We start from the raw sequence: 23,068 nt of genomic DNA, 5'->3' as shown, positions 1-23,068 counted from the left end.
TTGAAAGTAGGTCCAGTCTGTAATGTTTTACAAACGTTGAAAAACTAGACCATGTTGCAGCCTTGCAGATCTGCTCCGGGGAAGCACCAGCACACTCTGCTTGGGAAGTTGCTACTGCCCTGGTGGAATGAGCCTTGATACCCTGTGGAGGCTCTACTCCCCCAGAAGAATAGGCTAGAACGATGGCTGCCCTAACCATCTGGCTATCGTGCGTCTAGAAGCCCTAGACCCTTTTTTGGACCCAGAAAACAAAATAAATAGTGAATCAGCTTTCCTGAACTGATTTGTGTAATCCAAGTATTGTAGGACACACCTCCTAACGTCTAGGTTGTGAAATTTGTGTTCCTGTTCCCTCACAGGATTTGAACAAAAAGAAGGCAATGTTATTTCTTGACTTCTGTGAAACTTAGAAGCTACCTTTGGTAGAAAAGCCGGATCTGTCTTAAAAATGATGCGATCCGGAAAAACTTGAAAAAAGGGGGCCCTAATAGATAGGGCCTCGAGTTCGCTCACTCTCCTAGCAGTAGTGATCGCTACTAAAAATACTGTTTTGAGAGTGATCACTTTTAAACTACATTTGTCTAAAGGCTCAAATGGTTCTACTGTAAAGGCCTGAAGAACCAATGAGAGATCCCACACTGGGAAATTGGAGGTTTTTACAGGTCTCCGTCTACTCAAAGCCTTAAAAAATCTAGAGACCCAAGGGTCAAATGCTAGTTGTTTTTCAAGAAATACACTTAGTGCTGACACTTGACCCTTCAGCGTGCTAGTTGCTAGTCCTTTGTCAGCTCCAGCTTGTAGAAATTCTAAAACAGCCACAGAGCTGTTGACACTGAAGGAGCTTTCTGCACACCAGATGTTAAACCGTTTCCACACTTTTTGGTAAATGGCTTGTGTCTCCTTCTTTCTACAGCTTAGGAGTGTTTCAACCAGGCGTTCTGAAAACCCTTTGCCCCTCAGCAGCTCTTCCTCAGAAGCCAAGCTGCCAGATTCCACCTCTCTACCTGCGGGCAGCAGATTGGACCCTGTAAAAGGAGATCCTCCCGGATTGGTAGAATCCAAGGAGGTTCTATCGATAGACTTTTTAGGATAGAGAACCATGGTCTCCTGGGCCAATGAGGTGCGATGAGAATCAGTGTTGTGTTCTCCCCCTGCAGTTTCCTCAGGACTGCTGGTATTAGAACCGGAGGGGGGAAAGCATAACACCTGGAGAACTGCCAGGTTTGGGCCAGAGCGTCCACCGCCAGAGCTCCATCCCACCTGTTTAGGGAAAAAAAGAGCCGAGTCTTGGCATTTTCTCTTGAGGCGAATAAATCCACCTCCGGAAGACCCCATCTTTGAGTGATCGCTCTGAAGACTTCTTGATTCAGAACCCAATCGCCCTCCCTCAGTTTCTTCCTGCTGAGGAAGTCTGCGACCTGATTTAATTCTCCCTTCAGATGTATGGCTGAGAGGGACAAGACATTGGCCTCCGCCCATATGAGAATAGACTTTGTCAGATCCCATAAGGACTTGCTCCTGGTGCCCCCCTGCTTGTTGACATAAGCTACTGCGGAGGAGTTGTCTGTCCTGATTCGAACATGCTGTCCCTGCAGCTCCTTCTGAAAGGCTTTGAGGGCTAACTCTATCGCTTTTAGTTCTCTCCAATTCGAAGATTTTTGCGAGTCCTCTTTTGCCCAGCGACCCTGTGTCAGAAGGGAGTCCAGGTGTGCTCCCCAACCGGAGCCACTGGCATCTGTTGTCACTGTTCTGGAGATCGGGGAGATCCAATCCAGGCCCTGTAAAAGGTTCGCCCCCTTCCTCCACCACCAAAGGGACCTCTTGATGTGAACCGGTATGGATATCAGGGAATCCAAGGATTCCGGTCTGTGGTCCCAAATGTTCAGTATGAACAGTTGCAGAGGTCGGAAATGCAGGCCCGCCCACTGCACTGCAGGAAGAGAAGATGTTAATAACCCCAGAGCTGACATGACTTTCCTTATCGGAAGCTGGCCACTGCTCTGAAGAAGTGATATTACATTGTCCACCTTCTGAACTTTTTCTATTGGGAGAAAAGTCATCTGTCTGGTTGAGTCCAGTACATATCCCAGAAAAGTGACTCTTTGGGAGGGTGTCAGGCTGGATTTTTCCAGATTGAGTAGCCAACCTAGGTTTTCCAGAATCTCCTTTGCAACCTGGAGGTCCTGGGACAACCGTGTCGGGGAGTCTGCAAAAAATAGCAGATCGTCCAGGTAAGCTACCACCAGGATGCCCTTGAGACGTAGAAAGGCTAGTACCTCCACCATCACCTTGGTGAATATAAGGGGGGAAGAGGAGAGCCCGAAGGGGAGTGCTTTGAATTGTAGGTGAAACGTCCCCTCTCTGGACCTCACGGCCAGTCTGAGAAATCTCTGATGGCATTCCGCTATAGGGATGTGTAGGTAGGCATCCTTTAGATCTATGGATGCCATGAAGCAGTTCGGAAGGAGGAGTGTCCTCACGGAATAGATGGAATCCATCCGAAACCGTTTGTACGTGACCGAGGTGTTTAGAGGTTTTAAATTCAGTATAAGCCTGAATTTCCCTGAAGGCTTGCGGACCACAAATATGTGGGAGTAGAAGCCCTTTCCTATCTCCTCCGATGGAACCCGAGCTACCACCTCCTGATCCTCCAACTCCTGAAGAGAGGAGATCAGAGCCACAGATTTCTCTTTGCACTGCGGCAAATTGGTGACTAAGAGTCTGGATGGGGGGGGACTTGAGAACTCTAGTCTGTACCCTCTCCTTATGATCCCCAGCACAAATTGGTTGCTGGTGATCATCTCCCACTGTGGGAGAAAGGCCCCCAACCTTCCTCCCACCTTGACTCCGTCATTGAGGTTTTTGGGGCTGTTCAGGAGCACGAAAAAGCGCCCCGGCACGGCCTTTCCCTTTTGGTCCCCAAAACTTTTTCTTTCCCTCAGGTTTGGGGACTTCCACCTTCTTTTGGGTCCAGAATTTTTTCTTTGCCTGTCCCCCAAATTTTTTCTTTAAGGGGAAAGCCTTCTTCTTGTCGGCTGTACGATCTAAGACAGCCTCCAAGCCTGGCCCAAATAATAAGTCTCCTGTAAGGGGGATCCCGCACAATTTAACCTTTGAGGCGCTATCCCCCTGCCACGTCTTGAGCCAGAGAGCTCTTCTTGCAGAATTAGATAGAGCTGCAGACCTGGCAGACATGCGGATTGACTCTGCTGAGGCGTCCGCTAAATACCGCACGCCACTCAGTAAAGTTGGGAAAGAGGAAAGTATAGTCTCTTTAGGCGTTCCGGCCTCAATATGTGCCTTAATCTGTAAGAGCCAATGCTCTAGATTACGGGCCACCACTGTTGCTGCCATAGCTGGCTTAAGGTTCCCCTGGGAAGCATCCCAGGACTTTTTTAATAGCGAATCCATCCGCCTGTCCATGGGGTCTGAAAGGACCCCCATGTCCTCAAACGCCAAGTCCGTATGTCGGGATACCTGCGAAAAGGCAGCGTCTAGTTTGGGGGATTTGTTCCACACTGAAGCCTCCTCTTCAGAAAAAGGAAACCTCCTCTTCAAAGAGTTTGAGAAGAAAGGTTTCCTCTCTGGGTCCTGCCACTCTTTTTTGATGGCATTGACCAGGACTTCATGGACTGGAAAAACCCTTTTCTTTTGTTCTCCCAAACCACTGTACATCTGGTCATGGAGTGACAGTGTCTTTTTCTCCTCAACTATCCCTAAAGTAGCGTGGATAGTTTCCAATAACTCTTCCACCTCTTCAAGGGAAAGCTTGTAGCGAGAGACTTTTGAGGGCCCTGCCTCTGTCTTCTCACTATCTGACTCCTCTTGGGAGCTAGAAGCGGCACTGTCTTGCTCCTCCTCAGCATCCTCTCTGATATCCGCAGGTTTCTCTCTACTCCCAGAGGGAAGAACCTCAGGATTCGGTGGAATTACCTGTTGCGCTACAGAAGGGCTGCTTTGGGGCAATTGAAAATTAGCAAAAATATCTTTAAACGATTGAAAGGTGCCAGAAAGCTCTTTCATAGAAGCTGCTAATTCAGATGCCTGCTCTGCCTCCCTTTCTTTAACCAGCCCCTCAATACATCTCCTGCAAAGTGCTTTGTTCCAACTTTCACTAAGTGAAGATCTGCAGGAAGGGCATTTCTTCCTGCTGTGGGCTGATTTTTCTGTGGATTTCTGAAAAACACAGAAGAAAGTGGAGGCTAGATTAAAAGAGAGACCAGCGCTTAACACAGGTAACCACCAGGAGTGTTCTAGGACCAACCACCACCAGGGTTCCAGACACACTACACTAACAAACTCCCCGACCACCAGGAGAAGAAAACAAAAAAATCACCAGTGAAGCTGTACAACATGATAAGGGAACACAACCCCAGGGTTCTCCTTACCTTAGAGTGGCTGGTGCTGTCGTCATCCGGAGGTGCACGGGAAGCCTCTGCTTCCGACATCTCGCTGAGGAATGTGGTCGCGACTGCCTGTAAAAACGCCGACCCTACGGCTGAGAAGAGAGAGGCCGCACCAGCCCAGCGTCAGGCCTTTTACACTGCAGCGTCCGGGACCAATGACGCGTATCCGGCGGAAGTGCCCGCCCCCCCCGGAACTGACGTCACTCGTCCTCCGGTCCGGCCCAGCTTCCTGGCCGACTGTGAATTCTCACAGGGAGCGTGCACCCCGCCTGCAGCGCCACCCCTGTGCGATCAGTAAATAGGCCTCCGCGGCTGAATCCACCCAGGAATGTCCGCGGGACGCTACACGGCGATGTCCTGGGTAAGTGACTTCCCCAGTCAACCAGGACGCCATGCTCTTAAAAAATAGCCCTGAGCCCAGGGAGAACAGGTCCCCCCTCTCAGGAATACTGGCCTCAGCTTCCCCAGCTGTCTGGCCCTTGGCCCAAGCGGTGTCTCCCCTCCGGAGGAAACACCATAAACTGAGGAGCTGAGGGAGGATGAGGCTTAAATTCCTAATTGGAAGGCGGTGTTTCCTGTGAGGGGAGGAGCCTGTGTCTCTCTACAGTACCTGTCCTGAAAGACGAACAGGGAAAAAACAATTTTTTTCGCAGTGGACAAGTCTACTATTTATTGACCACATTTCTGCCTGCTATCTGGACCGATACTTTTCTTGTTTGCTGACCATGACCCTGTCTACCACCTGACTGACCCTGGCCTATTTACCGACTACATTTCTGCCTGTTATCTGGACTGATAATGTTTTTGTTAGCAATGTTCCCGTTTACCACCTGACTGACCCTGGCCTATTTACTGACCACATTTCTGCCTGCCACCTGGACCTATCCCTTTGTCCGTTTGCCAACTACATCTTTGCTTGCCTCCTATTGACCCATCTGTCCCAGCCAGATATCTGCACTATTGGTGGAACCACAGGTAATCTTTTGTTCACCATTTGTTCAACCACCTGTACTTCCTGGCCAGTGAAGATAGCATAGTCTAAACTGGTGACCTGCAAAGGCTTTTAAAGTGTTTCAATGGAGATTTTTAGCTACCATAGTTTGTTGCCATGTTACAGGTGTGCGAAATTTTAACTCTTGAGATGTTTGGTATCTATTTACTTGGCAGAACATCATCTTTTATATTTCACCAAAAGTTGGATATTATATGGTGTTTGTGCACTAAAATGCATTCTACTTAATGTGTGGAGTTTAAAGCAAGGTCACAGCTTCAAGCCCATTACTTGTTTCCTCACGCCCTGTCTAGAGATCTGTCTGTTTCGGACTCGTCATGCCTGTGTTTTCCATTTGTATTTTGTGGACTATACTTTTATACTCTGCTTGTCTTGATTGGCTTGTTACCTCTGCTTTTATCTTTGCTCCATTTACATGTCTGAAACTTTGACTCTGCCTGTGCCTGACCTGCCCATCAGTCCACCTACTCTGCTGCTTTCTATTGTTTGCTATGACCATATGCCTGTGGGGTTACACCGGTCTAGCATCTGTCCTGACTGTTTTCAGCAGTTGTCCCCGCCAATACAGAGGGGTTGATTTACTAAGGGCAACTAGATTATGCACTTTGCAAAGTGCAGTTGCACTCCGCAAGAGCAGTTGCTCCAGAGCTTAGTAAATGAGGTAAAGTTTCAATTTGCAAAGAATACCCAATCACGTTCTGCTAATTTACCAAGCTTTGCAAAGTGCACAGCTTATTTGTCTTTAGTAAATCAACCCCATGGGGTCTACTGAACTCCATGACCAGAGGATTACAAATGGTACTTGAACCGAGTATGGCTGGGAACAGGTCACATGATTACTCTGAGGTGCTGTGAATTATCACTTTCTGCAACATGCTTTTCTCAACAGAAAAAAATAATCACATTGCTGCTGTAAAAATAATAACAATCAAGGACTGCTGTAAGTGTACAGATCTATATCTACACTGCATACTTTCTAAAACCCAGGGATGCAAAAAGTTTGAAATTTAAGTGATACCCCTTTTTATTGGCAAACTTAAAGCGGGGGTTCACCCTATAAACGCAAAAAAAAAAATTATTTTTTTCTTATACCATAAAATCAGGCATTGTAGCGCGAGCTACAGTATGCCTGTCCCGATTTTTTTATCCCCGTACTCGCCTTGTACTCGTAGATCGAAGATACCGACTCCCCTCGGGGAATGGGCGTGCCTATGGAGAAGGAGGATGATTGACGGCCGGCTCTGGCGCGTCACGCTTCTCCGGAAATAGCCGAAATAGGCTTGGCTCTTCACGGCGCCTGCGCACAGGCCGTGAAGAGCCGAGACCTACTCCGGCTGTCTTCGGGGAGAGTGACGTGCCAGGGCCGGCAGTCAATCATCCTCCCTCTCCATAGGCACGCCCATTCCCCGCGGGAGCCGAAATCTTTAATGTACAAGTACACAGTGAGTACGGGGGTAAAAAAATCGGGACAGGCATACTGTAGCTCGCGCTACAATGCCTGTCTCGATGGAAAAATGATATAAGTGAGGGTGAACTACCGCTTTAAGTTATTAAAGATGCAAGCTTTATGGATCTTCCTTAGGTTCCTTCCTTGCCACAAGGAAGGTTCCAAAAGCTTGCATCTTCAATGACTTAAAGGGTCACTAAAGGAAAAAATGATTACAAATAGATAAAAATCAATCATATAATGTGCCTGCAGGTTAGTTTCACTTTTAAACTGGTTTCATGTTCCTGTGAACTAGAGAGACACACAGAACAAAATCAAACAAATCCAGGGCAGTGTTTTGTTTTTAAAATGAATCCGATTGGTTCTGTTAAAGCGGGAGTTCACCCAATTCCTTTTTTTTTCCCCTTAGCTTCATGCTCGTTTTGTCTAGGGGAATCGGCTATTTGTTTTAAAATATGATCCGTACTTACCCGTTTTCGAGATGCATCTTCTTCCGTCGCTTCCGGGTATGGGTCTTCGGGAGCGGGCGTTCCTTCTTGATTGACAGTCTTCCGAGAGGCTTCCGACGGTCGCATCCATCGCGTCACTCGTAGCCGAAAGAAGCCGAACGTCGGTGCGGCTCTATACTGCGCCTGCGCACCGACGTTCGGCTTCTTTCGGAAAATCGTGACGCGATGGATGCGACCGTCGGAAGCCTCTCGGAAGACTGTCAATCAAGAAGGAATGCCCAGTCCCGCAGCCCATACCCGGAAGCGGCGGAGAAGATGCATCTCGTAAACGGGTAAGTACGGATCATATTTTAAAACAAATAGCCGATTCCCCTAGACAAAACGAGCATGAAGCGAAGGGGAAAATGTGTAAGGTATGGGTGAACCTCCGCTTTAAGTTTTAGACACACAGTAATGACAGCTTAGACCACAGTGAAAAGCTCCCAGTACTGTGGTTATAAGGAAACAGACAACCAGGAAGTGTGGAGATCAGAGCAGTTTTACAGCAACATCAAAGCAAAAACGAGCAATGAGGACATGAAACCAGTACTGCAGTAAGGTAAAGGAAGCTATTTAGCTAAAAAAAAATTCCTTTAGTGATCCTTTAAGGTAGCCAGTAAAGGGTATCACATAATTACTTGTTATGTAGTCAATAAGAAATGTAGCGCTACCCCCTCAGGAGCCGCTGGTTGTTTTTTTGGGATCAGCGTATTTAAGTTACCTCTTACCGTTGTCTAGGGGTGAAGTGGATGAGTAGACCAGTGAGCGAATGTCCAGACAATAAATAAAGGTTTTCTGAATGCTTTATTCTCGGCCCAACATGACCAACATCAACATGAGGTATAGAGGAAAGGTTGATGAAGCAATAGAGAACTTTGCAGGATCAGGCCTGGATATGAAGCGAGCAATCCTGCTCTCAGTAGTAATAAACACAGTTCGTCGCCACTCTAGCCAGAGTGGGTGAGGTGCCCCCGGACAAACTCCTGACACGAGTTTGGCAGCCGAAGCGCTACTTTAAGGTTGCTGGGAGGAACAGGTCTCTGCCACAGACCCGGCTCTGGGGACCTCTGCCACAGGCCTAGTACTTGGATGAGCTGAATGAATTGAGCGAATCCTCCCAGTAAATTAAGTCAAAGTCACCGGGTGACAGTTGAAGTGTACCTGTCAATGTCCCGGTGACCAGATCCCTGATGGTTCGTTCAGGCCCCTCAGATAACCTGCTTTCTGGGTTCTCCTTGAGCCAATCCATCACCGTTCAGCACATAGCTTGGAATCTCTTCAATAGATCTGGGGACCCATCGAGTCACTGGGGCCCCTTTCAGCAACATGGAGCTCCACGTAGCATGCGACCCCGGCCTGGTAGGCCATATCGCCGGAGTCTGTTAATTGCGAAGAACCAACAAAAATGGCGTCTGCCACAGATATACCCTCCCCCAGCATGCCCCGCGAGGGAAAACTCCTCTAATTGGCTGCTGGGGAAAAGTGACTCTGCCAGAACCCCTCTAGCGCCAACTGTTGCCCAGGGGTGGGATCGACACCCCTGCAGCGCAGACTGACCTACAGGACAGTTCAGGAATGACAGCAGCCCAGATTTAGCAAATTATGAATGGGAGCAAAATAACTCTCCCATTCTCCACTAACTTTAGCGTAGTGCCCATATTGAAAGTAAGGGGGCGCTACACAAATATAGTATGGTTTTGTTTTTATGTCGTCTTTGTGCCCAACAGTGTATGAAGCTGATCTGTGCTAACAAGACCGCTGCTCCCTCGCAGAGAAAAATAGTCGCCAATGATCCGACATGGCAATGCACAGTACTTTAGTGCTCCCTGAACAGCGCTGTTGATTGGAGTACCAAAGAAAGATGTGTGGGACCATTGGAGACCTAGAATATGACCTATGATATAAAATGACAATTTGTAAAGAAGTATTTTTAACACTGTACTAACCACTTTGTTGATGATGCTGGCTATGTAGTTAAGGTCGCTGCTGAATGCAGAAGAGATGCAGGAAAAAAGAAGCACAGTCTGAGGCAAAGAGCTGCAAATTTCAGAAATACACACAGCATTGTACACGGTCTGTGGGGAGAAAACAGTGGGAGAGATAAACACTGGATATGAACAGATACTAGTTATGAATGAATAAGAATCTTAGAAAAGATGCTGCTTTCTCCAACTGCCATGTATGTCAGCTTTTTACATGGTTTGATGATTGAGAACATGAGGAGTGCATTAAAAAAAAAGAAAAGCATAGCAAGGGAGAACTCTGCAAGAGGGCATTTGTCCCATGAGCCAGTACAAATACTTGTTGAGCTAGTGGCCATGAGTGGTTATACTCCCCCATTTAGACCTCAATTAGAGTGAGATCCAGGCAGCGAAAGATAGCCATACATGGATTGAATTTTGATCCATGTGTTGCATCCTGGTTGTACACAAGTAGATCAATCGACTTGTGTACAACCAGCCTGTTGGGTTTTTCCCTAAGGATTAGTGCCACCGGTTAGAGTCAGGGGGGGGGGGGGGGGGCGATTCCCACGGTGAAAGGAAAGGAAAAAAATGCCATCTATGGCCTGCCTAAGTAAATAGTTTGTTTGCACTTAAAAAAGCCAGCTGTCTACTGTTACAATTTGTGGACTATACTGTTGCACAATTTATTTTTGTAATAGGTAGATGGTTATATTTTGTTTGACTGCGATTGCATGTTGTAAATTTGCAGGGATATTTAAGTAATTCCAGAAGAGATCATTTATATTTGAGAGTTTGCATTATATTACATTACATGAAGATACAAATAAAAAATTACATACGCACTGGAGTGACCATTCGGGAGGATAAGTCACATGTGGGAGAAACAGACAGGCTTTAAAGTGTAACTAAACCAACAACAGTAAAACCAGTCTGTATATTCACTAAAGCATGCTCGTTATACTCATTGTAAAATCTAAGGGGTAATCCTCTGCATTGTGTAAAAAGGCTGTTTGATTTTGTATTTTCTGATCCTCCCCTTCTTCCACTGTCCCCAATCCTTTCTTTATAGAACAGAGCCTTTTGAACATGCTCAGTTGTGTGTATTGCTAGAGAGTTTTTTTTTTTCTTGGGAGGGTGCATGTGATTAGCACAGGGCCAATCAGCACTGTCCAGACAGAGGGTCAGAGGTCCTGCAGCACCCCCCCCCCCCCCCGAGGCTGTGGCGGGAGGCAGATGAGAGGAGGGAAGTGAGCAGGCGGACAAGCAGAGATGACCGCTTAACCGCTTAACAACCGCCGCATGTACATATACGTCGGCAAAATGGCACGGACAGGCACGGACAGGCTGATCGCCCCACCCCCCCCACCCCCCCCGGTACAGGCGGCGGTCGGTAAGCCTCAGGGAGCGATCCGGGATGAGGGTGCGGCTATTCGTTTCTAGCCGCCCCCTCGCGATCGCTCCCTGGAGCTGAAGAACGGGGAGAGGCGTATGTAAACACGGCTTCCCCGTGCTTCACTATGGCGGCTGCATCGCTTGTGTCATCCCTTTTATAGGGAGACACAATCGATGACGTCAGACCTACAGCCACACCCCCTTACAGTTGTAAACACACACTAGGTGAAACATAACTCCTACAGCGCCCCCTGTGGTTAACTCCCAAACGGCAACTGTCATTTTCACAATAAACAATGCAATTTAAATGCATTTTTTGCTGTGAAAATGACAATGGTTCCAAAAATGTGTCAAAATTGTCCGAAGTGTCCGCCATAATGTCGCAGTCACGAAAAAAAATCGCTGATCGCCGCCATTAGTAGTAAAAAATAAATAGAAATGCAATAAAACTATCCCCTATTTTGTAAACGCTATAAATTTTGCGCAAACCAATCGTTTTTTTTTACCAAAAATAGGTAGAAGAATACGTATCGGCCTAAACTGGAGGAAAAAAATGTTTTATATATGTTTTTGGGGGATATTTATTAGAGCAAAAAGTAAAAAATATTGCATTTTTTTCAAAATTGTCGCTCTATTTTTGTTTATAGCGCAAAAAATAAAAACCGCAGAGGTGATCAAATACCACCAAAAGAAAGCTCTATTTGTGGGAAAAAAAAGGATGTCAATTTTGTTTGGGAGCCACGTCGCACGACCGCGCAATTGTCTGTTAAAGCGACTCAGTGCCAAATCGCAAAACCTGGCCTGGGCATTTAGCTGCCTAAAGGTCCGGGGCTTAAGTGGTTAATGTGGGAGCGAGGTGCGGCAGGGAGCAGAAAGATGACATCATCTCTCACTGCCCGCCCCGCATCACCGCTCTCCTGCCCTCACTAAATGGACCAGTGCTGCCGGCCTGCCACCAATGCAGCGAAAATACACATTTAAATGGCAAGTGACAATCCACATCTGGTGTCAGGCAACGTGGGAAGTCACAACCCACATCTGGTGGCAGGTGACGTGACAAGTGATAATCTGCAAATGGTCGCAGGGGATGTGGCAATCTGCAAATGGTGGCAGGCGACATGGCAAGTGACAATCCATGTCTAGTGGCAGGTGACGGTGGCAAGTGAAACGCTGCATCTGGTGCAGGAGATGTGGCGAGTGACACTCCCCCATGGCTCCCACTGATTCTGCATTATGGTGAATAGAACCACTTCATTATATATTAGAATGCAACAATAGAAACAATGCGCTTCAATCACCGACACCATATCAACCATGGTGCCATGATGATTGAAGCGCCAACTCCAGCCATTGCCTGCAAAAAATTGCTTACCAGCGGCAAGCCCCCCCCCCCCCCCCCCCCCCCCCCCCCCCGGACCTGCAAAAAAGGTTGGCGACCACTGCTATGGGCTCTAGCCCCAGATCTTTTGCAGACCTAGCAACACCCTTGCCTATGGGTCACAGGAGTGCAAAACACATTGCACTCCTGTGACCCGTTTTCAGCAGAGAGTGGTCTGAAGTCCGTTTTTTGCGAAAGTCACCAAGATCAGTCCAGGCACCGCATCATCCCGACTCTGAGAATATCTGGATCCGTCAGGTGCATGAACTGATAGGCATCTCAGCCCATATGATGTGTGACTAACACGAAACGCCGTCGGGTCGTCTCCACTGCCGCCTCATACCATAGACTATGCGATTTTAAACTCAGGATACATGTGAGTTTTTACCGGTTAACACTATGTGGCCATTCTCTTTCCTTGCCTGTTCCAACCATCTGACTCATTGCTGAGTTGAAAGGACCTAAGGTTATCCGTTACATGGTTATGCATAGATTGATAACACCTAACTTCTAGCAAATGCCTTGAATGATTGCAACCATTGGTTCTGTGTACCTTGCCTGGTACTCCAAGCCTGTATAGACTTGTTTGACGTATGTCATTTCAGGTCCACCAGCTCTGGTAAGCCTCCATTTGTTTTCATTGGCGGTGATCACTCACAATTGAATTAACTATGATTGGAGTTTAATCAAGATTTTCTTCATCTCTGCACGTGGTGATTTTTTACACACATGGACTTTATGTTATTTAATTATACGTATTGGACTTTATTGATTTCACCCAGGAATTTCTTCACGGAATTTTTTGTTTATCACCATTTTTGTGTTCCTATGAGGAACATCTATTTCACATTTATTTGACCGTAGCGCTACACATTTTTTCTCCTGCTTTCTCCAGCTAATGTGTCTTTATTAGCCGTGTTAGCAGCTGGTCTTATTATTTTTGTTTAAGCAGCGCAGTATATCCACTTTTTTGCATCCACCTAGGCAAGTATGATTATGCGATAAAAACTTTGACAGAATTTAAAATAAAAGTGCCACTGACCCACAATGCTTTTAAGTACAGGATTGCCCTCTTAAATAAAAAAATAAAAAAACACACTTCTTTTAAACCTCTGTAAGCCCTAAACAACAGAAGCCATGCCTGACATAGATTGCACTAATGAGCACTATATGGCCTGGATTCACAAAGCACTTACGCCGACGTATCTCGAGATACGCAGCGTAAGTGTAAATATGCGCCGTCGTATCTGTGCGCCGTGCCCACAGAACTAGATACGCCTGAAAATAGGCTTCCTACGACCGACGTAACTTTCCTACGCCGGCGTATCGTAGGCGCATATTTCCGCTGGGCGCATTTGCCGCTCCCATTGATTTTCTATGCAAATATGCAAATGAGGTAGATATGCCGATCCATGAACGTACTTGCGCCCGGCGCATAATATACGCGTTTTGCTTAAGTCGTACGTCCGGCGTAAAGTTAAGCCCCATATATGGAGGCGCAAGTCATGCTAAGGTATGGACCAGGGAACACAGCCGTCGTATTTTACGTTGTTTGGGTAGTACGTGAATAGGGCTGGGCGTAGGTTACGTTCACGTCGTAGGCAGTGATCCGTCGTATATTAGGGAGTACGTCCACGGGACGGCGCATGCGCCGTTCATTTAAGTACTTCTATGACGCTTGGCCCATCATTTGCATGGGGTGACGCCTCATTAGCATGGCTCACGCCCACTTCCACCTATGCTGGCTTACGCCGAGGAAACCCAGCGTATCTTTAACAGCGAGTGGGAGCAAGTGCTTTGTGAATTCAGTGCTTGCCTCTGTGCGCTGTGCTGGCGTAGCGTAAAAGAGATATGGTACGCCGGCATGAATATGCGCCGATGTATGTGAATCCGGCTTTATATATATATTTTATAATTATCATTAAAGAGGGCAATCCTGTACTTAAAAGCATTACTTGTGGGTCAGTGGCACTTTTATTTTATATTCTGTCAAATCTTTCTTGTAATATTAGGTTATCAACCAGCAGAGGGAACAAACATACCTTATACAAAGCCTGCCAGTCAGATACTTTGGTGCTGGAGAGGGTCATGTTCTTTAAGATCAGCTGATGAAGCAAAGGAAAATACTTAATATTTTATCAGTTATGATTAAGGAGACAAAGCAAGTAAACATTTTTGATGGCTATTCATGACAAGATTTCTGTCTACATGAAATATTATCTTATCCTCCATGACTTTAACGCTTGCTCACTAGGCATTCTTATAACTTCATTCCTGCCAATGTACGTTTGCCATATTTGTACCAATGTTCTGCTGTGTTATTTTTCTAAAAAAAACAATAAAAAAACGTTATTTAAATATATATATATATATATATATATATATATATATATATATACCATTGTAGCTGAAGAGAAGCCGAAGCCCCTCCCCTAGCATTCTCATCTATAGCAAGCAATTGCAACTTCGACCAATTGACTTTAAGCCCTGTCACCTCTGAAAATCGTTCTAGGACCTGCAGTGCCCCTTGTAGAGAAGGGCCAGCATCGTTTAGAAAAAGGAGGAGGTCATCTGCGTACAGGGCCACCCTCTCCTCCAGCCAGGTCAGACGGAGTCCTTTAATTAGTGGCAAGACACGTAGTGCCTCAGCCACCGGTTCTATGGCAATGGCAAAGAGGGTCGGAGAGAGGACAGCCCTGCTGTGTAAACCCCTGCTTTTAACGCATACTGTTAGACAGGTTGATTCAGTTGTCCGCAGGCTGGTAAGCAAGTAGGCTTGGAATTTTTCCTTGGCCTTGTTTATATCTATTTGCCCTCCAATGCTGCTTACATTAATGGCCAGTCATATGTGGGGGTAGTGGAGCCCCTTTTTTGCAAAATAATTATATTGGTCAGGCACCTTTGCAGCCACTGTGCGATTTGCTGGGTGCTCAGTGTGTACCTCTACCTTTAAGAAGGGGTGGGCTCCCTTCAGTCCATCTGCCCTCCACCTACTTATCAGAATGCATGTGCTTCCACTGTTTCACTCAGTCAGTGATAGGAACTTCAGATACCAGGGTGACTTGACGGGGCCTGTAGCTTATGCATGTATTTGCAAATGTTTTCTGACTAAACCCCGGTTTTTAACTCATACTGTTAGACGGGTTGATTTGGTTGTCCGTGGGCTGGTCGGGGTAGTAGGCTTGTGATTTTTCCTTGGATTTATCCTTGGCCTTGTTTAAAGCAGTTACATTTAAAAGCGGGGGTTCACCCAAAAAAACATTTTTAACATGACATGACATTCAGTTGTCAGAATGACAATGGGCTGTTTTTTTTTATTTCAGTGCCGCACATACTGTATTTTCACCGCCGCTTCCGGGTATGTAATCTGCGGGACTGGGCTTTCCCAAGTGATTGACATCCTTCCGACCGGCGCATGCAGCGCGTCACGAGTTGCCGAAAGAAGTCGGACTGCGAGTCGGCTCTATAAGGCGCCTGCGCACCGACGTTCGGCTTCTTTCGGCAACTCGTGACGCGCTGTATGCGCCGGTCGGAAGGATGTCAATCACTTAGGAACTCCCAGTCCCGCAGATTACATACCCGGAAGCGGCGGTGGAAATACGGTATGTGCGGCACTGAAATAAAAAAATACAGCCGATTGTCATTCTGACAACTCGGCTGAATGTCATGTTCAAAAAAAATTTTGGGGGTGAAACCCCGCTTTAAGCCTAACTCAGGGCTTGCACACCTTTGGCCCTTTTTTCTTCCAGTGGCGGGTTCATGCCAACTGATGCTGAGCTGCACATAATGACATTGTGCTGATCTCTGCTGCATTCTCCTGTGAGCCCAGGGTGAGGGGGGGAGGGGTGGTGTTAGAGAAGGGAAATGTCTTGATGACCGGCGCTCACAAGTAGTGGATTGAAGGACGCTGGGCATTATTTAATTTAGAAGTTGAACTGCAATGCTATGCTGAAATGGTTAGTCTATGGGGACAGTGATGGAGATTGGGAAAGTATAGTACACAGAGCCATCTTTTTGTTTTTAGCCACTGTCGGAAAGCAGAAATTATTTTCTGTTCAAGCTGGAATTGGGCTTTCGGAAAACTAGGAACAAATTATAATTAAATCAAGAACAACTGTAAAACTCACAGGGATATTTCTGATGTTTTTCAGGCAGCGCTGAAGGTTCCCTGTGGTTTCTTGGTTTCTGGGTGCCATGAAGAAATCAATCACATCTAGCCGAGATGTAAGCTCAGTCTGATTGTGTGTTGGCCTCATAAACCACAACCTAACACATACGGGGCAAGTCACGATAAATGAAAGTGCGTGTATTTAGAAGGAAATAAATCAATGCTTTTAGAAGCAAGAATTTCTGTTTTATTCACCTCATACAGTTCTCTCCCCACTTGGACTGGCAGCGATTCAGAAGACCTAAATGGTTACAGCAAAATGTTTTTGTAAATATCACAAAAAAAAAAAAAACACAACTCTAAATAATTTCCGATTTCTCCATCAGATTTACCGAAATAGTTTTTATAAAAGGTACACAGACAAAGACAAATAAGAATGTTTGAGTCTCCTCAGCAGTCCTCTGTTGGGGTGCATAAAGCCCCGCACACGCAGGCTGAATGTCAAGAGACAACAGCTGGTAAAAAAAAAAAGCTTCTGTCGGAAAAGCATGCTGGAAAACCAGCAGCCGACCTACTCCCAATCAGCGCTCTCAGTCAATGGCAGAAAGCACTGATTGGAGTGTTCTGGCGGAGGGGCCGCCCCCCTGTCCATAGATGGATCAAATTTAAGCCAGTCCCTGCTAAACCAGTCAAATTTTGTTCCATGTATGGCAGCTACAGACAGACTTCTAATTTGATATCGTGCCTGGGGGTCCCCCTTAGTCTGCCTGTAAAATGGGCATTTGTGCAATGTGTAGAACAGTGCCGCAGAAAAATTACATTTCTTAAAAAGGAATAATTTTCATTTAAATGTGCCCGTGGCTGTAATGTATTGTCGTCTCCCAGCAATATAGATGAAAAATCAAGGAAAAAAAACAGAAAAGTTTGCCTCCTCAGTCCAGTCCATACCAGGCCCTTCAGTTCTGGTATGGATTTTAAGTGGAACTCCACACCGAAATATTTAGAAAAATTGGCGTTGCCCCCCCAAAATCCATACCAGACCCTTATCCAAACATTGAGCCTGGAGATCAGGATGGGGGGGGGGGGACGACAAGCGAGCACCCCCCCCTCCTGAACCCTACCAGGTTACATGCCCTCAACATGGGGAGGGTGCTTTGGAGTCTATATACTACACTAGCTGCACTATATACTCTGAACTGTATACTACTACACTACCTGCCTAATCTCCATTCATTCACTATATACAGCCGCTGTGTAAGCAGCAGCCCTATACAGTGTGGGGTGGGGACTGAGCAGTGGGGTGTGGCACCCTGCCTTTATCAAATCATAGCTCTCACAACATATAGCGCAGTGATTGGCCAAAGCATGCAGGTCAGGTGCGTGCTTTGGCCAATCAGCAGCCGTCAATTCACTGCGATCTCTTGTGTATTGTGGAGATTGCTGTATTACAGCATCTTCTGTACTCCTTTATATAAATGAGTTAAGATCTGTTAAAGTTTCTAGAGGCACCAACTCCTAAAATACCAGTGGTGCTAGATTTCCCAAAAGCCAGGCTTCCATTACTAGCCGAGCAGTAATTCTATCACATGGATGGGACAGCACAGGCAATAATCAGGATGTAAGCGAGAACCCAGGAAACAAAATGATTACAAGCTAATATAATTAGAGCTCCTTTACTGCATGTTATGCCAAAGCTAAGCATATTTTAATATAGTGCTGCCAAAGCTTGCCTCAGTGTGTGGAATCAGGAACAGGTCATTTTACATCCATTAAGAAACTTCTAAAGGATACTCAGGTACCCTTATTGTAGTATTTGTGTGCCCTCGCACTGGCACTATTAACCAGTCCAGGGCAGTGTTCAGCTCCTATGGGGAGCTCAGTTTAACCATTCCCAGTGTGTTTGCACCCTTGAAGAAACAAATGAATATAACATACAGAATGTGCATGGCTGAGTCTAGTGTCCGTGTTACACACTATACTGTATATACAAGGACAAGAGAGTGATCAAAAAGTTTTATTGATTACCAAACAGGCTCAGTCCTTCCTTGCCTCCAGAGCTCATCTTATATACAGATGGATGGGCCTCACTTTTGAATATCTGCAAAACACTGACAAAATAATAGACATTAATAGCCAACAGTACTCTTCAGTACTAAAGTAGAAATACTTCAGTACCAACCTATCTTTCTCTCTGCCTCTCTTTTCGGACTAGCAGACATTCCTAAATTTAACATTTTAATTCTGTGACTAACGTTTTCCTTTTTGTTTGTTTTAAATTGTTTAAATCATACCCGATCTCTGAAGCAGGCAGGGTCCTTTGCAGTTGTGGGCATATAAATCCCGCTAGTCTTTATTTCTGGGATTTCGGTGCAGCTGGCTATCCAGCATGCACCTCCTGTTCTCGCGCCTGTGCAGTAATGTCACCATTATGGTACTGGGTGAGAATATAGCCTTCCTCGACCTTGAGATTTAGACACCTTTGACACCAAAACTTTCTTTAAAAACGTAGACAGAAATAGCTACCTTCCTCTTACTAGCTGTCACCACAAGAACTGGCTTTATAACATACCGAAAGGCCAACTTGTGCGCCTACGACGGAATTGCACCGAGCTGGATACTTTCAAAAGACAAGCCCACCTAATAGGCGACAGATTTGTTCAGAAGGGTTACGATGACGCACAAATCAAGCAAAAGATAGAAGAAGTATCTAAGATACCAAGAGGGCAGCTTCTGGAAAATAAAATACCACCAGCCAAGAAAGATGTGATTCCTGTAGTATTAGACTACAATATACAACATAGGAAAATAGAAAGAGTCATCCAAAAACATTGGCACATTTTGAAATGTGACAAAAACCTCTGTGATTTACTACCGGAGAAACCGAAGTTTATATACAAAAGAGCCCCCACACTTCGGGACCAGCTGGTGAAAAACGTAATAGATCCTCCAAAGAAGCAATTTACTTTTTTCACCGGAAAGGGATTCTATCCATGCAAGAGGTGTTACTCTTGCACACACACCAGACAACCAAATAAAAAAGTGTCCACATTCAAGTCCAACAGCAATGGAACCGAATACGAAATAAGGGACTTTATTGGCTGCAACACAGAAGGAGCAGTATATGCCCTTGAATGCAGCTGTGGACTGCAATATATTGGACGCACGAAGAGACTATTACGAATACGCATTAAGGAACATGTGAAAAACATTGAAAGTGGGTTTCCGAACCACAGCGTATCGCGCCACTTTGCCAAAGTCCATCATAAAGACCCTTCACACTTAAAGTTTTGGGGGATAGTCCCGTACTCCAGACCCTGGCGGGGCGGCCACAAAGTTAGGGCCCTTAGCCAGTTAGAATCCAAATACATTTTTAACATGGATACCTTCACACCTAGAGGCCTCAACATTGAGTTCGATCTGAACTGTTTCCTAAGTGACTTTTAAGATATCACACCACTATCCTGCCCGGCCCACCTATTCTATCATCACTACTTTCTGCCTGATTGTGTGTAGCATTAAGTGCGTTTTTCTCCTGCAGGCGTCTGCCGTACGTTGGGGTGGTTGTTCTGTACAGCACTTCATTCAGTTGTGGCCACATACCAACTTCTTGTCACCAGATGTTCAAATACTTAAACACTTCACGCTTATCTGGCCTTCACTCCTACAGGGGTGATTTATACGCCTTCTTTTACATATATATATTATTGTTATTGCTCTCCTAATATATATTTTTATTCCTTTTAGTTTTTAATTTGAGCTTTTAACTTATAGAACCTATTATGTTCATAACAACATTCAACCTTTTTATATCATTGTCAACATGCCTACCCATGGGAAGACCACTCGAGGTCCTCCAACCATTTTCACGATGATAGGTGCATCTCCTCTGTGCGATACATGCATTTTGGATACACCTATGACATGGGTACACTTATCTGTCCCTGCTGGATTGACGGCCTGTCTCTTCTGCGGGGTCGGCGTGTGGCCTATGACACTGGGTCAGCGTCGATGCCATGTTACATGCCCAATTTTAATGTATGCTCTTTTTACTCATTCATGTCATTTATTTTTATTTTATGCCCTCCTGTATACACTTTTTTTCTAATGGCCCTGAAATATGGTACTCGCACTGTTCATGCTTGCACGGGTTTGATTACCATCAACCCCGTTCTACAGCATCGCACAGGCCTGTCTGACACAGGAAAGATGGCGCAGATTCGATACCTGTCAGATATGTATACAGACTTCGACAAAATGGCCGCCGCTATTCCTAATCACCCAGACCATATTTAAAGACAACACAGTACCCTAGTAACCATCCCCTGATGAAGTCACGTGATGTGACGAACACTAAGAGTACTGACCGGGAGCAACATCCTAACAGACGGCAGACGAGTGCGGTGCTCGTAGGAGATGCGACCGTATTTTACCTGCTTACTGTAAGTTTTTTATTTTTACCGGCTATTAAAGTTTTTGTTGTGCTGTGCCGTCTCACGCGATACGCCCTCCCTCCTTCTCCTCTCCCCTCTCTGCTCCCCTTCTCAACCATGAGCAGCCGCTTCTATGGATCCCTGAGGAGCTGAGTGCTGACAACGAGAGGATCGGGATACGAGCGCGGCGTTCGTGGAGACAGGCATTTCTTCCTTTAATACAGTGTGAGTTGTGTAAGTGTACACCCATACACTGCATCCTAGAGAATCCCCGTTTTTCTGTCCTTGGAGTGACAGGAGGTCTACCCACAATATACATTCACTCTTTCTCCACATGTATGGTCCAAAACTGCGATCTGTTAAAGAGGACATCTAACCAACCAGCAGTATCAGCTATTTACCTTACGTGTGAGTAATAACTAGGAGGTAAGCTGGTCACTTCACTCCATGGTGTGGGTTGCATGATTTGAGGATTGGGTTGTACTACTCCATTGACTGGATTCTGGCATTTTTTCGTTTGCTGTTTTCATTAGTCATTTCCTCACTTCACTGTGAACTTTATTGTTTTGGGCTTTCACCTATTCCACTGTATGTATTTGAGTACACATCAGGTAGATCACTCCTTTCACTCACCCATTTCCTTTTTGTGGTTTATCACTCGGTCCAATCAGGATTAGTTTCACCCCTGTGTAAGATATTTTTGCTGCATTTGTACACGTTTATTTCCCCGATTCTAACATTCACCCCCCTCCCTCCACCATCACCGTTTCCTCGTCCATTTTTTTGTCACTAGTGTAACCACAGCGCAGACTCCTTCCACCATTGCAATGTCACCATTATGCCCTGTACACACGATCAGTTTGTCTGACAAAAAAAGGACCGATTTCATCGGACGAACCGATCATGTGTGGGCCCCATCAGTTCCCCCCCCCCCCCCCCATCGGTGGAAAAAAAAATAGAACCGGTTTTACATTTTTCTTATGGTTAAAAAAACGATAGAAAAAAAACGATCGTCTGTGGGGAAATCCATCGCTCAAAAATCCATGCATGCTCAGAAGTATTTAACTTCATTTTACTCAGCACGTCGTTGTGTTTTACGTCAGCTTCATCGGAAATCTGATGAAAAAATACATTGGTTCGTTTTCATCAGATGAACCGATCGTGTGTACAGGGCATTAGAGGAATAGACGATTCTCATGGACTTCTGGCATAGCTGGCGCTGCTATCCCAGCAGTCCATGGGATTGGCCTTGTGACGTAATCGCCTAGGTGGCCAGAGTGCAAGGGCTGCAAGAAGTAAAGATAAAAACGGTATTTAGGAAAAAAAATACATAATATAATATATATATATATATATATATATATATATATATATATATATATATATATACATACATACACACACACACACACACACATCTCTTTTTTTTTTTTGGCCATTTACAATAGCACTGCGGATGGGCATAGGATTGCTTGCAGGTTCAAAAAAATGGGTGTAACTTTGCTTAAAGTTAAGTTGGTGCATTTCTGTTTGCCAGGCTCCACTCAGAGAAGCCTATTGATCTTACACCTGGGGGCTGTAATGCCAAGTGCAGGGACTGAAAGCGCACTGGTCTGGAAAAGTGAAAGGCAAAATGTCTTAATTCCCTAGGGACCCCAGAGATAATGCAAATTGTTACACTCACTGTGCCACAATCTAAGGATGCAGCCTTTCTGTACTAAATCAACAGTTCTTTATTAATAACTCCCTTGTTACACTAAAAAAAAACATAGGTGTGAACCTAGTGTATTTTGCAGTTCACAGAAACGCACTAGAGTCCATTTACATGGTTTCCTATGGCACACGTTCTCTGCGTTTTTCAGGCACTGCATTTTCGAAAAGAGCCAGGGACATTTTTTCCCGCAGCAGAGAGACGTCAATGGACTCGCACCAAAAATGCTGCATTTTACATGCGGTTTTTTTTCTGTAACAAACCGTTTATAGCTGGTTGCTAAGGAGTGAGTCGGGAAGCCAGTCGTCGCATCCTGAGTCATCAGCTGTAAGTTGGCTTTTCCGCTGACAGCTGAATGTAAAAACAAGAATTGCCAGCAAAAATTTAATTAGGGAAAAAAACGGCATGGAGCTGTTCGAGTCTAGTATAGACTTGAAGGGAAACCCAAAGCAAAAAAATTTATATAAAAAAAAAAAAAAAAAAATCTATACCAGACTTATCCAAGCATGGAGCCCAGCAGGTCAAAAAAGGGAGGGGAGGAGCGAGCGCAAAAAACTCCCTCTAAAGTGAGAAAAAACATGGTTGTTGTCAGGGTCATCAGAAATAGCGTTATGTATTCCTGTTCTGGTGACAAGACAATTTTTTTTCCAGCTTTCCGTCTAGGTCATAACAGTTACCAGGACAAATAGTGATTGCGAAACCAATAGCAATAAAAAGCCGTCATAAAAACAG

General features: G+C 45.5%; 1 protein-coding gene across 1 annotated transcript in view; it reads right to left on the bottom strand.

Moving 5' to 3' along the window:
• The window catches only part of MSH5 (mutS homolog 5), a 108,244-nt gene that overhangs the window by 53,067 nt on the left and 32,109 nt on the right, over positions 1 to 23,068 (bottom strand). Inside the window, exons 9-13 of the mRNA XM_040323504.1 lie at positions 18,221 to 18,303; positions 16,451 to 16,496; positions 16,215 to 16,353; positions 14,130 to 14,192; positions 9,300 to 9,428 (exon numbers count right to left, since the gene is read on the bottom strand). Coding sequence (XP_040179438.1) covers positions 9,300 to 9,428; positions 14,130 to 14,192; positions 16,215 to 16,353; positions 16,451 to 16,496; positions 18,221 to 18,303 — 460 coding nt within the window. The remainder of the gene's footprint in view (positions 1 to 9,299; positions 9,429 to 14,129; positions 14,193 to 16,214; positions 16,354 to 16,450; positions 16,497 to 18,220; positions 18,304 to 23,068) is intronic.

This window comes from Rana temporaria, chromosome 9 (genome assembly GCF_905171775.1).
Source record: "Rana temporaria chromosome 9, aRanTem1.1, whole genome shotgun sequence".
Classification (NCBI taxonomy): Eukaryota; Metazoa; Chordata; class Amphibia; order Anura; family Ranidae; genus Rana; species Rana temporaria.
Note: the sequence above shows the minus strand (reverse complement) of the source record. Positions and strands in the feature narration are given on the sequence as shown.